The sequence below is a fragment of the Ranitomeya imitator genome, chromosome 4 (assembly GCF_032444005.1).
Source record: "Ranitomeya imitator isolate aRanImi1 chromosome 4, aRanImi1.pri, whole genome shotgun sequence".
NCBI classification, from domain to species: Eukaryota; Metazoa; Chordata; class Amphibia; order Anura; family Dendrobatidae; genus Ranitomeya; species Ranitomeya imitator.
In genome coordinates, this window is record NC_091285.1 from 625615210 (window position 1) to 625632616 (window position 17407).

General features: G+C 44.6%; 1 protein-coding gene across 3 annotated transcripts in view; it reads left to right on the forward strand.

Annotated features, from left to right (window-relative positions):
- Window positions 1-17407, forward strand: part of LOC138676941 (disintegrin and metalloproteinase domain-containing protein 28-like) — a 196111-nt gene that overhangs the window by 117878 nt on the left and 60826 nt on the right. For 2 of the 3 annotated variants that reach the window (XM_069766654.1, XM_069766656.1), the window contains 3 exons: window positions 126-321; window positions 529-631; window positions 7793-7937. In XM_069766654.1, coding sequence (XP_069622755.1) covers window positions 126-321; window positions 529-631; window positions 7793-7937 — 444 coding nt within the window. The remainder of the gene's footprint in view (window positions 1-125; window positions 322-528; window positions 632-7792; window positions 7938-17407) is intronic. The other variant, XM_069766655.1, reaches the window with a different exon arrangement.

Sequence of the window (17407 nt, forward strand, 5' to 3'; positions counted from 1 at the left end):
GTTTTGTTTTGTATCCCTTGCAATGAGATTGTAGAGTAGGGTCAGAAAGGTGAATGTTTTAAAAGTAATCAAATCTGTAACCGTGTATGTATCATTCCTATGCGCTATATATGATTTCCCCACAGATTAAACCTGCGGGATCTATTTGTAGACCGGCCAAGGATGAGTGTGACCTTACCGATATGTGTGATGGGAAGTCTCCGGTGTGTCCAAAGGATAGTTTTAAAGTAAATGGCTTCCCATGCATGGATGGAAATGGGGCCTGTTACATGGGAAAATGTCCGGTAATAAGAAACCAATGTATTGGCATCTGGGGTCCGGGTGAGTAACGTTGGAGGAAGCCTGGAGTTTACAGTCTGTCACTTTCTTAGATGATGGCACAGCTATTAGGACGTCCCTGGTAAGAGTGTGAGTACAGTAAAGGGCAGTGCCAAAAATGTAATCAAGATGTAGAATAACATCATATAACTACTAAAATGAATGGTATATTCACAGATTTAGTTACAGTTTTAGCTTCTTTTAATTCAGGAGCCATCCCTGGATATGATGACTGTTTTTCAATTAATACAGAAGGCTCCCTAAGAGGACACTGCAGACAAGAAGGGGAAAGATACGTTCCATGTGGGATTGCGTGAGTATGGTATCAGATTGGAGTAAAATAACAGATTTGTTTAGTTTGGTTTGGAAATACAGTACAGTGAAGTGACAGCATGAAAAAAATATGATGAAGAATTTAAAAAAATGAGCAATGTAGTTGACCACACGGTCATGATTCATTAATGACCCACTAGCACTTTGGCATGCTTGGATAGGAAAAAACTGTCAAAAGTTTTCCTGTTATTAAAAGAAGGCCGCCTCACGAAGCTTGATGGTCGGGCAAACCAGCATGCATAAGAACGATTAGGCTAGGTTCACATTGCGTTAGTGCAATCCGCTTAGCGGATACGCTAACGGATTGCGCTAACGCAATGTCCAAAAAGGGATTGTGTTCGGCAATCCCGCTAGCGCAGATGCCCGATCTGCGCTAGCGAGGAACGGATCCTGAACACTGCAAGCAGCGTTCGCGGTCCGTCCAAAACTAACGGCACATCGCAGACGCATGCCAAAAATGGCATACGTTTGTGATGTGTTAGGGATCCGTTAGCACATTGCAGTCAATGGGTGCGCTAACGGATCCGTTACATAGCGTTAATTGCGGCTATTGCACCATGTAACGGATTCCGTTAGCGGACACCCACTAACGCAATTTGAACCTAGCCTTACTATTGATCATTAGCCCTTGTAAACTTGCCATCAAATTATAATTTTTCTTTTTTTTTTTTTTTTGGGGGGGGGGGTTGTTTGCATTGTGTTTTGCTCCATTGCTGTTTTTAATTTTTCACTTTACTCTATCTTACAATCCCATAGGGAACTTGAACAGGCAATCATTTTATTTCTTTTACTATATACTGCAATACTGGTACAGTACAGTATATAATACAAGTGATAAAATAGAGTAGTTACTTCTGTGAATTCAAAGGAACATCTAGATCAGGGGTGGGCAATTAATTTTGCCATGGGGCCGCATGAGAAATTTGGATGGTTTTAGAGGGCCGGACTAATATAATTAACTAATTTTTACCCAATACTGTAGTATACATATGCTATATTTTCATGAACAAACAGTATGTTAAACAATGCAGAGATTGTCCAGGCCCCATAATGTCCAGATTTCATTAGTGCCCCCATAATGTCCAGATTTCATTTGTGCCCCCATAATGTCCAGATTTCATTCATTAGTGCCCCCATAATGTCCAGATTTCATTAGTGGCCCCATAATGTCCAGATTTCATTAGTGCAGATAATAACCCAGTGCACAAGTATAGAGGAGCAGATAATAACCCAGAGCACAAGTACAGAGGAGCAGATAACCCAGAGCACAAGTACAGAGGAGCAGATAACTCAGAGCACAAGTACTGAGGAGCAGATAATAACCCAGAGCACAAGTACTGAGGAGCAGATAACCCAGAGCACAAGTACAGAGGAGCAGATAACCCAGAGCACAAGTACAGAGGAGCAGATAATAACCCAGAGCACAAGTACTGAGGAGCAGATAACTCAGAGCACAAGTACTGAGGAGCAGATAACTCAGAGCACAAGTACTGAGGAGCAGATAATAACCCAGAGCACAAGTACAGAGGAGCAGATAACTCAGAGCACAAGCACTGAGGAGCAGATAATAACCCAGAGCACAAGTACTGAGGAGCAGATAATAACCCAGAGCACAAGTACAGAGGAGCAGATAACCCAGAGCACAAGTACTGAGGAGCAGATAACTCAGAGCACAAGTACAGAGGAGCAGATAACTCAGAGCACAAGTACTGAGGAGCAGATAACTCAGAGCACAAGTACTGAGGAGCAGATAACCCAGAGCCCTTACCACCGACCACCGGCACCGTCCGACTCCACAAGTGACCTCAGTACAGCGCTGCAGTGCCACACAGAACACCGGCGTCCGGCGCAACGGAGCAGAGCAGCAGCATGTGTCACGCTGAGGGACGTCACCTGCTGCTGGCGCTTCCCTGATGCGGAAGTGGCAGCGGCGGTCAGCGCCTCTCAGCGGACAGGAGTTTGAATGCAGGGCGCGCAGGCGTGGCTGAAGGGAAGGGGAGCCGAGCGGTGCCTGGGGCGGCGGGCGGCAAGGGAAGGGGAGCCGAGCGGTGCCTGGGGCGGCGGGCCGTTTACAACCGTCAGGCGGGCCGGATGCGGCCCGCGGGCCGCATCTTGCCCAGGTCTGATCTAGATCAGTGTTTCCCAAACTTCAAGGCCCCCAACAGATCATTTTTTCAGGATTTCCTTAGTATGGTGAATGATGTGTTGGGGGCCGTGAGGATTGAAGTTTGGGAAATACTAATCTACATTGTGCGATCGCGTCACTGGTTGGAGGCTGAAAAACACCTTAATAAACACACACCAATATTGAAGAGGTAAGCTATAGGCTGGACAACGGTGAGTCATTGGACGTGGTATATCTCGATTTTTCCAAAGCGTTTGATACCGTGCCGCACAAGAGGTTGGTACGGTACACAAAATGAGAATGCTTGGTCTGGGGGAAAATGTGTGTAAATGGGTTAGTAACTGGCTTAGTGATAGAAAGCAGAGGGTGGTTATAAATGGTATAGTCTCTAACTGGGTTGCTGTGACCAGTGGGGTACCGCAGGGGTCGGTATTGGGACCTGTTCTCTTCAACATATTCATTAATGATCTGGTAGAAGGTTTACACAGTAAAATATCGATATTTGCAGATGATACAAAACTATGTAAAGCAGTTAATACAAGAGAAGATAGTATTCTGCTACAGATGGATCTGGATAGGTTGGAAACTTGGGCTGAAAGGTGGCAGATGAGGTTTAACAATGATAAATGTAAGGTTATACACATGGGAAGAAGGAATCAATATCACTATTACACACTGAACGGGAAACCACTGGGTAAATCTGACAGGGAGAAGGACTTGGGGATCCTAGTTAATGATAAACTTACCTGGAGCAGCCAGTGCCAGGCAGCAGCTGCCAAGGCAAACAGGATCATGGGGTGCATTAAAAGAGGTCTGGATACACATGATGAGAGCATTTTACTGCCTCTGTACAAATCCCTAGTTAGACCGCACATGGAGTACTGTGTCCAGTTTTGGGCACCGGTGCTCAGGAAGGATATAATGGAACTAGAGAGAGTACAAAGGAGGGCAACAAAATTAATAAAGGGGATGGGAGAACTACAATACCCAGATAGATTAGCGAAATTAGGATTATTTAGTCTAGAAAAAAGACGACTGAGGGGCGATCTAATAACCATGTATAAGTATATAAGGGGACAATACAAATATCTCGCTGAGGATTTATTTATACCAAGGAAGGTGACGGGCACTAGGGGGCATTCTTTGCGTCTGGAGGAGAGAAGGTTTTTCCACCAACATAGAAGAGGATTCTTTACTGTTAGGGCAGTGAGAATCTGGAATTGCTTGCCTGAGGAGGTGGTGATGGCGAACTCAGTCGAGGGGTTCAAGAGAGGCCTGGATGTCTTCCTGGAGCAGAACAATATTGTATCATATAATTATTAGGTTCTGTAAAAGGACGTAAATCTGGGGATTTATTATGATGGAATATAGGCTGAACTGGATGGACAAATGTCTTTTTTCGGCCTTACTATGTTACTATGTTACTATGTTTCACTTAAATGAAATGATCTATTGTTTAAATCAGGTTTTTTAGTTAGATGTATTTAAAAAAAAAAATAGCAATTTTGTTTTAAATCACAAATTAGTAATCTTGCAGCTTTCACACTGGATACTAAGGCTTTTTTAGAATTATACTTCCTGTCCTTTCCGAAAGATTTTAAAACAGTTTCTTTATCATCAAAGTTAGTGTTACAATGGCTGATAATGCAGGATCCACCAATCACAATAGCCGATATGACAGCTGTACCTGATCCCCACTCCCTTCACAAGGAACTTTGCACACGCCATTAGATACATCAATCAAAATATGGGGTCGGAGTCTATCTGAGGAAAATGTACATGCACATTTCCTGAAAAGACTGGAACTTACAGTCTAAAAAAGGTGTGGTTTAGAAGATAAATAGTCAGCCTTCTAAATCATTCAGAGTTCGGTGTGCCTGGAGACGAAAGCTTCAGAGAGCTGTTTATGTGAAAGAGGGGTTGAACCTTGTTATTTACCCTGAGCGGTCAGATCCTTGTTATACCAGAGAGGCCTTTTTTATTTTTCTGAACTTTGCACTGGTTTATGTTGTACTTTTTAAATAAACCAGTAGAAGAGGAGAAATATTCTTTTGGCCTGTGTTGTTGAGCACGAAATTCTGACGGATCCGCATGTGCAGGTGAACGAAAAGCTATATTCAATTCCCGAAGCCCGCTGCAAGTTGATTTTGAAGCAGGTGAGTAAAATGTTGAGCCTGGGTGTAATCGAGGGGTCAAAGAGCGACTGGTCCAGCCCCATTGTCCTGGTTTTGAAGCCTAATGGAGAATGGCATTTGTTGTAACAATTACAGAGAGCTAAATGAGGTGTCCAAATTTGATGCATATCCAATGCCCTGCAGCGATGAACTCATTTAGAGGCCATATACATGACCACCCAGGACCTAACAAAAGAGTACTGGCAATTCCTCCTGTTCCAAAATATCAAGGAAAAGACAACCTTCTGTACACCTAAAGGTTGCTATCTGTATACCAGCATGCCAGCTACCTTAAAGAGGGCCATGAACCGGATCTTCGCCCCTCACAAAAAGTATGCTGCAGCTTACCTGTATGATATTGTGATCTTCAGCCTGGATTGGGGAAGTCATCTGCAGGATTTCCAGGCTGTAATAGGTGCGATGAGGGAAGCAGGGTTTACCATAATCCCAAAGAATTGCACCATGAGGAAGGAAGAGGAAAGATACTTGGGCTATGCTGTAGGAAAGGGCAAGATACTTGGGCTATGTTGTAGGAAAGGGCAAAATAAAGGTGGACTGTTTGCAACTGATCTCCAAGAAACAGGTCAGGGTGGTTCTGAGAATTATGGGATACTATTGGCGCTTTATCCCAAATCTCGCCATAATAACCGCACCCCTATCTGACCTTCTTAAGAGCACGAAGTCATCGATGCCAAGTGCTCTTCTGAAGCGGAGTGGCGTTCCAGGAGTTCAACTTGCCCTGTGGAAACAGCCAGTCTTCGTAGCGCCTGACTTCAGCAGGGAGTTTGTGGTCCAGACGGACGCCTCTGAGGTAAAATTGGGAGCCATGTTGTCCCAGGAGATAAATGGCGAATACCATCCAATCCTATATCTAAGTAGGAAACTCCTCCTGTGAAAATAGCTAAGACATCATAAAGAAAGAATGCTTGGCTATTAAGTTGGCAGTTGACAGGCTAAGGTACTACCTGTTAGGAAGGAAGTTCAGGCTAGTGTCAGATCATGCACTCCTGAGATGGATGAGGGGAACGATGGGGAAAAATGCCCTGGTTTCTAAGTGCTCTAGGACTTCAGCTTTCTTGTAGAGCACAGGCCCGGGAAGCTATCCAGTAACACAGATGTCCTGTCTAGAGATCCCTTTGTGACTGTAGGTGCCAAAACCCCTGGCTTTGGTCAGAGGGAGAGGGGGTGGGGAATATGTGACAAAGTCACTGGCAAAGTACTGGAGGGGAGATATGTATCACTGAGGTTGTTAGCTTCAGTTATATGGACCTAGAAAAATGTTCCAGCACACTAAGTGCTGAGAGGGGTTTATCTGCCATGTTAAGGGCTAGGTTTAGTGAACAACTGAAGAGTGGGTGGAAGGCTGTTCACCATATTTCCATCCCAATGGTGTGGTTTAGAAGGTAAATAGTCAGCCTTCTGAATAATTCAGTATTCGATGTGCCTGGAGACGAAAGCTCTAGAGTGGTGTTTATGTGAAAGAGAGCTGAACATTGTTGTTTACCTTGAGCGGGCGGATCCTCCCTGCCACATGGACTGTGCTATATGTTATTTTTGGTTTTCCAGCTATTCAAAAAAGGCTGTGTTTATTTTGCTTGTTCTACCTGTCTACCTATGTTAGCAGCCGAGTAAGCCAATCTACCACAGAATTTAGACTTTATTTTCAAAAAACTTAACTACAAGTATCAAGTATGGTCAATTTGTGGTGATCTGAAAGTGCTCTCTTTGCTCCTTGGGCAGCAAGGAGGATACACGGCTTATGCGTGCTTTTTGTGGGAATGGGAAGTCTGGCATAGGACTCATCACTGGAGCAAAAAAGAGTTTGTGAAAGCTCTACCGAACGAAGGAGAGACTTTTCAGTACCTGTGTACCAAGCAGCGATTGTCAGAAGCAAAACTGAAGGAAGGCATTTTTACCAGTCTGGATATTTGGAAACTCATGAAGGACAACGTGTTTGGGATTCTTTTAAAGATGTCATGAAGAAATTTCTAGGTTATAGCAAAGATTCAACATTTAAATCCATTGTGGAGAACATTCTGAAATGTTTCAAAGCCTTGGGTTGTGTGATGCATTTGAAGTTACATTTTTTACATTCCTGTTTGGACTACTTTCATGAAAAACTTGGTGCTGTTAGCGAAGAGCAAAGATAAATCTTAAATCAGGAAATCAATGAGATGGAACGAGAACATGATGAGTGACTACTGCTGGATACTTCATAGAAAAGATTCTCAGGTCTACTATAAGAGAAAAGGTATCAAGAAAAGCTTTGAAGAGAAAAGGAAAAGGAGCCAGAATTTTATTTCCAATAAAATTGCAGAATTAATTTTCAATAAATTTTTATATATAATATTGTGTACATTTTAATAAAAAATTTTATTGTTCATCTCGCTTATACGTAGTTTTAACAGTGTTTTGTACAAAATTCTTACGTGATGGTTTAAAATAGAGGTTTTTTTTTTTAACCAAGGCATAAGAAAACATAAGAGTCAGTCATTGAATTAGAAATAATTTTCATAAACCCAAGTTTTGCATACCTGTATTATGATAACTATTTATTGACAAGAGATGTCCTCTTTGGTCTTCCTTGCTCAGTGGTCAGATATCAGAATCGGGCTGTGCTGTATCTCTATATAATACTCTGTGATCTGTAGATTCCTCATCCTTTGTAGAGCAGACTATGACTATGCGGTATTGGCACTGGCGTTTCATGAGCCAGTCTAAAACATAAGTTTAATGGCATTGTACCAAATTTTATTAAAAGCTGCACATCTGTCAGTAATTTTAGTAAACCAATAAAACTTTTACAAAGCCATTAATAAATTTCTTTTGTTGTTTCTTACAGGGATGTAAAGTGTGGACTTCTGTTTTGTAGTGGTGGTACTGACTCTGCTGACATCCCAGGCTACCTTATTAACTTTGGCCAATGCAAAACTTTAGTATTTAATAAAGGAATCGTGGTTGATGGGACAAAGTGCAGTGCTACAAATGTAAGTACACCTCTGCTTATCTGCCTGCTCAGGAAGAAGCAGTCATACAGAACAGTATATACTGTTAGTTATTAAGGTTTTGTAGCTGTGCACACCTCAGCAGTCGTCTAAATATATGGAAACCAGTGAAACACCTGTCTGTGCCACGCCGCTCTCTGCTGTGCGAACAGTATATTATATTAGTTAGTAGGGTTTTGTAGCTGTGCACACCTCAGTAGTCGTCTAAATATATAAATATGACTTAAGTTTATTTAAAACCATCAGTTACGACCATTGTGTTTTGCTGTAATGCATCTAAGTTTGAAGGAAATCTGTCAGCAGGTATTTGGTATTCAATCTAGGAGCAGCATGATATAGTGACAAAGACCCTGATTCCAACTTCCATAAGTCTCACTTATTGGACTGCTTGAATCAGTTTTAATAGAATCCCTGTTTTCTCTGCTGTACAGTAGTTTGTAAAAATTTAAGCACCCCTGGTCGAAATTACTGCTATTTTTAATGCTATTGTCACGGACTGCACTTTGACCGAATATTTGGTCTTGTGAACAAGCCCTACCTTGTGATACTTCAGGCTGAGTCACAATTACAGCCGCAATTCCAGTCTTGTTTTAAGGACTCATTCAGACATCTGGGCCAATCAGTCCGAGATCGGACCACAATGCACGAACTGGCCACAATCCTCCCGACCCGAGTGTGAGAACCTCATAGGAAAACATGACGATGTCACGCTTGGGTCAGGAGAGCCGAGGTCAGTCCATGCATTAGCTGTATGAGCTCGGATGCCTGAATGAGCCATAAAGCTGAGATTCTTAGTCTTAGATATCTGCTGAAATATTGCTTGTTAATATTCCCCTCCCTCCTTTGACTTCAGCCAGTGTGATTGAGGAGAGGGCTGGCAGCAGGAGAGCATGAATTAACGCTTTCCCCAACAAGTATCTATCTTATACATCTTTGCAGGGCGGCAACTCAGTAGCCAAGGACAAATAAAATACTCTACAGGTGCTAAATATTCACCTTCTGTCGCCAACTTAACCATGAGTTGGTGGAAGGCGTGCTACATCTTCAATATCACTAATCCATTTCTGGACTGTATATTCTGGTATGGCAGATTCATCGATGATTTGCTCCTGATCTGAGCATCCGATGGATCTGCCATACCATCACTCATTGAATTTACAGTATGAATCTGAATCCATTTAATCTAAAATTGACTTTCAATGTACAGAAAATCAACATTGAATTCTTGGATTTAAAACTACCAGGTGTCGATGGCCAATTATTACAGAAACTTTTAGGAAAGAAACACCATTCTGCAGTCACCACCCCATGCATACTAACAAATCAATCCCAATAGGTGAGCTCACAAGAGTTAAAATAAATTGTAGTTCAGCTACATATGAAAATGAATCATTGAAAATTAATAGGAGACTCAGTGACAGGGGCTATAAACAATGGATGCTCACAAGAGCAAAAAACATTGTTGATAAAAAAAAACCCTAGGCTTAAATGCTCTAGTAATGAAGAATGCACAGATAGATGTCTCGCACCTATTACTTTATATTCAGAATACAGTGAACAATTTGCTATCATTAAGAAATTGTTTATCAAAATTCTCTCCATATTGGAAACAGATAAGAAATCAGCGGCACTTATAAAAAAAAAAGGTTACTGTGTTGTCCTAAGGAAAGCACAAATTCTCGTACAAAGTGATGTAAAAAACTAAGCTAGACAGCAAAAAGAATTGGTTATCAATTAGTGGATTTTTTAAAATTGTGGAGTGAAATCTTGTAACATATTCATATAGCAAGAAATGTAAGAGTTTTTTTGATTCTTCAAACAAAACAGAGTTTCCTATTTCCATCAGTTGCCAATCAAATGTTGTTGTTTACGTCGTGGTGTGCTCCACTGCAACTTAACCCCTTAACGACTGCCGATACGCCTTTTAACGGCGGCCGCTAAGGGTACTTTAACCACAGCGCCGTTAATTAACGGCGCTGTGGAAAAAGTAAATAGCGCCCCCCAGAGTCAGATTTTCTCTGGGTTCTCGGCTGCCGGGGGTAGCCGAGACCCCAGAGAACATGATTCAGGGGTTTTTTTACCGACCCCGCATTTGCGATCGCCGGTAATTAACCGTTTACCGGCGATCGCAAAAAAAAAAGTGATTTCTTTTTAATTTCTCTGTCCTCTGATGTGATCGCACATCGGAGGACAGAAAAAAGGGGTCCCAGATCGCCCCCCAATACTTACCTATCTCCCCCAGTGCTCCTCGTGGCTCCCGGTGGGCGCCGCCATCTTCAAAATGGCGGGCGCATGCGCAGTGCGCCCGCCGGCCGGCCCCGGGAGAATCTTTGGGGTCTCGGCTGCTGGGGGTAGCCGAGACCCCAAAGAACATGATCGGGGTCGGTTTTACCGACCCCTGTTTTGCGATCGCCGGTAATTAACTGTTTACCGGCGACCGCAAAAAAAAAAAAAAGCAAAGTGTAATTCTCTGTCCTCTGATGTGATCGCACATCAGAGGACAGAGAAATAGGGGGATTCGGGGACCCTATCATACTTAGCTGTGTCCCTGGGTCCTCCTGCTGCTCCTCCTGGCCGCGGGCGAAAAGAAAATGGCGGGCGCATGTGCAGTGCGCCCGCCGTCTGTCTCCATCTGCTGGCCGGCAGGAGAACAGCAGTTGGGGCTAAAATTAGGGTTAGGGGTAGGGTTAGGGGTAGGGTAAGGGGTAGGGTTAGGGGTAGGGTTAGGGCTAGGGTTAGGGCTAGGGTTAGGGCTAGGGTTAGGGTTAGGGCTAAATTTAGGGTTAGGGTTGGGGCTAAATTTAGGGTTAGGGTTGGCGCTAAATTTAGGGTTAGGCTTCTTTCACACTTACGTCGGTACGGGGCCGTCGCAATGCGTCGGCCCGACATACCGACGCACGTTGTGAAAATTGTGCACAACGTGGGCAGCGGATGTAGTTTTTCAACGCATCCGCTGCCCAATCTATGTACTGGGGAGGAGGGGGCGGAGTTACGGCCACACATGCGCGGTCAGAAATGGCGGATGCGACGTACAAAAAAACGTTACATTGAACTTTTTTTGTGCTGACGGTCCGCCAAAACACAACTGATCCAGTGCAAGACGGACGCGACGTGTGGCCATCCGTCACGATCCGTCGGCAATACAAGTCTATGGGCAAAAAAACGCATCCTGCGGGCACATTTGCAGGATCCGTTTCTTGTCCAAAACGACGGATTGCGATGGATGCCAAACGACGCAAGTGTGAAAGTAGCCTTAGGGCTAGGGTTAGGGTTGGGGCTAAAGTTAGGGCTAGGGTTGGGGCTAAAGTTAGGGTTAGAGTTGGGATTAGGGTTAGGGTTTGGATTAGGGTTGGTATTAGGGTTAGGTGTTGTGAACTGGTAATTCAGAACCACAATGGACCTTGAAGTTCAGAGCACACAAAGTGACCTGACAATTACCAAAAACATAGGACGAGCTCTGAGACGTGGGAACTCTGCTGACCGCAATCCCTAATCCTATCCAACCACACTAGAGGTAGCCGTGGAGCGCTCCTGACCAGTCCTATGCGCCTCGAGCACAGCCTGAGAAACTAGCTAGCCCTAAGAAAGAAAAATAAGCCTAGCTTGCCTCAAAGAAATACCCCAAAGGAAATGGCAGCCCCCCACATATAATGACTGTGAGTTGAGATGAAAATACAAACGCAGAGATGAAATAGATTTAGCAAAGTGAGGCTCAACTTACTGAACAGACCGAAGATAGGAAAGATTGCTTTGCAGTCAACACAAAACCCTACAAACAACCACGCAGAGGGGGCAAAAAGACCATCCGCACCGACTAACAGTACGGAGGTGCTCCCTCTGCGTCCCAGAGCCTCCAGCAAGCAAGAAAAACCAATATAGCAAGCTGGACAGAAAAAATAGCAAACAAAAATAACACAAGCAAAACTTAGCTTATGCAGGATAGACAGGCCACAGGAACGATCCAGGAGAAAGCAAGACCAATACTAGAACATTGACTGGAGGCCAGGATCAAAGCACTAGGTGGAGTTAAATAGAGCAGCACCTAACGACTTAACCTCATCACCTGAGGAAGGAAACTCAGAAGCCGCAGTACCACTCTCATCCACCAAAGGAAGCTCATAGACAGAACCAGCCAAAGTACCACTCACGACCACAGGAGGGAGCTTGGCCACAGAATTCACAACAGTACCCCCCCCCTTGAGGAGGGGTCACCGAACCCTCACCAGAGCCCCCAGGCCAACCAGGATGAGCCACATGAAAGGCACGAACCAGATCGGCAGCATGGACATCAGAGGCAAAGACCCAGGAATTATCTTCCTGACCATAACCTTTCCACTTAACCAGATACTGGAGTTTCCGTCTCGAAACACGAGAATCCAAAATCTTCTCCACTATATACTCCAACTCCCCTTCAACCAAAACCGGAGCAGGAGGATCAATAGATGGAACCACAGGTGCCACGTATCTCCGCAACAATGACCTATGGAACACGTTATTGATGGAAAAAGAAGCTGGAAGAGTCAAACGAAAAGACACAGGATTAAGAACCTCAGAAATCCTATATGGACCAATGAAACGAGGCTTAAACTTAGGAGAGGAAACCTTCATAGGAATCATAGGAATATAACGAGATGACAACCAAACCAAATCCCCAACACGAAGTCGGGGACCCACACAGCGCCTGCGGTTAGCGAAACGTTGAGCCTTCTCCTGGAACAAAGTCAAATTGTCCACTACATTTCCCATATGGTCTAGCGGTTAGGATTCCTGGTTCTCACCCAGGCGGCCCGGGTTAGACTCCCGGCATGGGAAAGTACCCTTTTATAGGCTGAACTGGATGGACAAATGTCTTTTTTCGGCCTTACTAACTATGTTACTATGTTACATGAGTCCAAATCTGCTGCAACCTATCCACCACAGTATCCACACCAGGACAGTCCGAAGACTCAACCTGCCCTGAAGAGAAACGAGGGTGGAACCCAGAATTGCAGAAAAATGGCGAAACCAAAGTAGCCGAGCTGGCCCGATTATTAAGGGTGAACTCAGCCAAAGGCAAAAAGGACACCCAATCATCCTGATCAGCAGAAACAAAACATCTCAGATATGTTTCCAAGGTCTGATTGGTTCGTTCAGTCTGGCCATTTGTCTGAGGATGGAAAGCCGAGGAAAAAGACAAATCAATGCCCATCCTAGCACAAAAGGCTCGCCAAAACCTCGAAACAAACTGGGAACCTCTGTCAGAAACGATGTTCTCTGGAATGCCATGTAAACGAACCACATGCTGGAAAAACAATGGCACCAAATCAGAGGAGGAAGGCAATTTAGACAAGGGCACCAAATGGACCATCTTAGAGAAGCGATCACAAACCACCCAAATGACCGTCATTCTTTGAGAGACGGGGAGATCCGAAATAAAATCCATAGAGATATGTGTCCTAGGCCTCTTCGTGACCAGCAAGGGCAAAAGCAACCCACTGGCACGAGAACAGCAGGGCTTAGCCCGAGCACAAATCCCACAGGACTGCACGAAAGAACGCACATCCCGCGACAGAGACGGCCACCAAAAGGATCTAGCCACCAAATCTCTGGTACCAAAGATTCCAGGATGACCAGCCAACACCGAACAATGAACCTCAGAGATAACTTTATTCGTCCACCTATCAGGGACAAACAGTTTCTCCGCTGGGCAACGGTCAGGTCTATTAGCCTGAAATTTTTGCAGCACCCGCCGCAAATCAGGGGAGATGGCAGACAAAATTACCCCCTCTTTGAGAACACCCGCCGGCTCAGGCAAACCCGGAGAATCGGGCACAAAACTCCTAGACAGGGCATCCGCCTTCACATTTTTAGAGCCCGGAAGGTACGAAACCACAAAGTCAAAACGGGAGAAAAACAGCGACCAACGAGCCTGTCTAGGATTCAACCGTTTGGCAGACTCGAGATAAGTCAAGTTCTTGTGATCAGTCAAGACCACCACGCGATGCTTAGCTCCTTCAAGCCAATGACGCCACTCCTCGAATGCCCACTTCATGGCTAGCAACTCTCGATTGCCAACATCATAATTTCGCTCAGCAGGCGAAAATTTCCTGGAAAAGAAGGCGCATGGTTTCATCACCGAGCAATCAGAACTTCTCTGCGACAAAACAGCCCCTGCTCCAATTTCAGAAGCATCAACCTCGACCTGGAACGGAAGCGAAACATCTGGTTGGCACAACACAGGGGCAGAAGAAAAACGATGCTTCAACTCCTGAAAAGCTTCCACAGCAGCAGAAGACCAATTGACCACATCAGCACCCTTCTTGGTTAAATCAGTCAACGGTTTAGCAATACTAGAAAAATTATTGATGAAGCGACGATAAAAATTAGCAAAGCCCAGGAACTTCTGCAGACTCTTCAGAGATGTTGGCTGAGTCCAATCATAAATGGCCTGAACTTTAACAGGGTCCATCTCGATAGTAGAAGGAGAAAAAATGAACCCCAAAAATGAAACCTTCTGAACACTAAAGAGACACTTTGACCCCTTCACAAACAAAGAATTAGCACGCAGGACCTGGAACACCATTCTGACCTGCTTCACATGAGACTCCCAATCATCCGAGAAGACCAAAATATCATCCAAGTATACAATCAGGAATTTATCCAGGTACTCTCGGAAGATGTCATGCATAAAGGACTGAAACACTGATGGAGCATTAGAAAGCCCGAATGGCATAACTAGGTACTCAAAATGGCCTTCGGGCGTATTAAATGCTGTTTTCCATTCATCGCCCCGTTTAATACGCACAAGATTATATGCACCACGAAGATCTATCTTGGTGAACCAACTAGCCCCCTTAATCCGAGCAAACAAATCAGACAGCAGCGGCAAGGGGTACTGAAATTTGACCGTAATTTTATTTAGAAGGCGGTAATCAATACAAGGTCTCAGCGAACCATCCTTCTTGGCCACAAAAAAGAACCCCGCTCCCAATGGCGACGATGACGGGCGAATATGACCCTTCTCCAAAGACTCCTTCACGTAACTCCGCATAGCGGCGTGCTCAGGTACAGATAAATTAAACAGTCGACCCTTAGGAAACTTACTACCAGGAATCAAATCGATAGCACAATCACAATCCCTATGCGGAGGTAGGGCATTGGACTTGGGCTCATCGAATACATCCCGGTAATCAGACAAGAACTCTGGGACCTCAGAAGGGGTGGATGATGAGATAGACAGAAATGGAACATCACCATGTACCCCCTGACAACCCCAGCTGGACACAGACATTGATTTCCAATCTAATACTGGGTTATGGACTTGTAGCCATGGCAACCCCAACACGACCACATCATGCAGATTATGCAACACCAGAAAGCGAATATCCTCCTGGTGCGCAGGAGCCATGCACATGGTCAGCTGGGTCCAATACTGAGGCTTATTCTTGGCCAAAGGCGTAGCATCAATTCCTCTCAATGGAATAGGACACTGCAAGGGCTCCAAGACAAACCCACAGCGCCTAGCAAACTCCAAGTCCATCAAATTCAGGGCAGCGCCTGAATCCACAAATGCCATGACAGAATAGGAAGACAAAGAGCAGATCAAAGTAACGGACAAAAGAAATTTCGACTGTACCGTACCAATGGTGGCAGACCTAGCGAACCGCTTAGTGCGCTTAGGACAATCGGAGATAGCATGAGTGGAATCACCACAGTAGAAACACAGCCCATTCTGACGTCTGTGTTCTTGCCTTTCAGCTCTGGTCAAAGTCCTATCGCACTGCATAGGCTCAGGTTTATGCTCAGATAATACCGCCAAATGGTGCACAGATTTACGCTCACGCAAGCGTCGACTGATCTGAATGGCCAAAGACATAGACTCATTCAGACCAGCAGGCATAGGAAATCCCACCATGACATCCTTAAGGGCTTCAGAGAGACCCTTTCTGAAAATAGCTGCCAGCGCACATTCATTCCATTGAGTGAGCATGGATCACTTTCTAAACTTCTGACAATAAATCTCTATCTCATCCTGACCCTGACACAGAGCCAGCAAATTTTTCTCTGCCTGATCCACTGAATTAGGTTCATCGTACAGCAATCCGAGCGCCAGAAAAAACGCATCAATATTACATAATGCAGGATCTCCTGGCGCAAGTGAAAATGCCCAGTCTTGAGGGTCGCCACGTAATAGAGAAATAATGATCTTAACTTGTTGAACTGGGTCACCAGAGGAGCGGGGTTTCAAAGCCAGAAATAGTTTACAATTATTTTTAAAATTCAAAAACTTAGCTCTATCTCCAGAAAATAACTCAGGAATAGGAATTTTAGGTTCTAACATAGGATTCTGAACCACTAAATCTTGAATATTCTGTACATTTATAGCGAGATTATCCATCAAAGAGAACAGACCCTGAATGTCCATGTCCACTCCTGTGTTCTGAACCACCCTGATGCAAAGGGGAAAAGAAAGACAGAACACAGTGCAAAGAAAAAAAAATGGTCTCAGAACTTCTCTTTTCCCTCTATTGAGAAGCATTAGTACTTTGGGCCTCCAGTACTGTTGTGAACAGGTAATTCAGAACCACAATGGACCTTGAAGTTCAGAGCACACAAAGTGACCTGACAATTACCAAAAACATAGGACGAGCTCTGAGACGTGGGAACTCTGCTGACCGCAATCCCTAATCCTATCCAACCACACTAGAGGTAGCCGTGGAGCGCTCCTGACCAGTCCTATGCGCCTCGAGCACAGCCTGAGAAACTAGCTAGCCCTAAGAAAGAAAAATAAGCCTAGCTTGCCTCAAAGAAATACCCCAAAGGAAAAGGCAGCCCCCCACATATAATGACTGTGAGTTGAGATGAAAATACAAACGCAGAGATGAAATAGATTTAGCAAAGTGAGGCCCAACTTACTGAACAGACCGAAGATAGGAAAGATTGCTTTGCGGTCAACACAAAACCCTACAAACAACCACGCAGAGGGGGCAAAAAGACCATCCGCACCGACTAACAGTACGGAGGTGCTCCCTCTGCGTCCCAGAGCCTCCAGCAAGCAAGAAAAACCAATATAGCAAGCTGGACAGAAAAAATAGCAAACAAAAATAACACAAGCAAAACTTAGCTTATGCAGGATAGACAGGCCACAGGAACGATCCAGGAGAAAGCAAGACCAATACTAGAACATTGACTGGAGGCCAGGATCAAAGCACTAGGTGGAGTTAAATAGAGCAGCACCTAACGACTTAACCTCATCACCTGAGGAAGGAAACTCAGAAGCCGCAGTACCACTCTCATCCACCAAAGGAAGCTCATAGACAGAACCAGCCGAAGTACCACTCACGACCACAGGAGGGAGCTTGGCCACAGAATTCACAACAGTTAGGGTTGGCATTAGGGTTACGCTTGGGATTAGGGTTACGTTTGGGATTAGGGTTAAGGTTAGGGTTGTGATTAGGGGTGTATTGGGATTA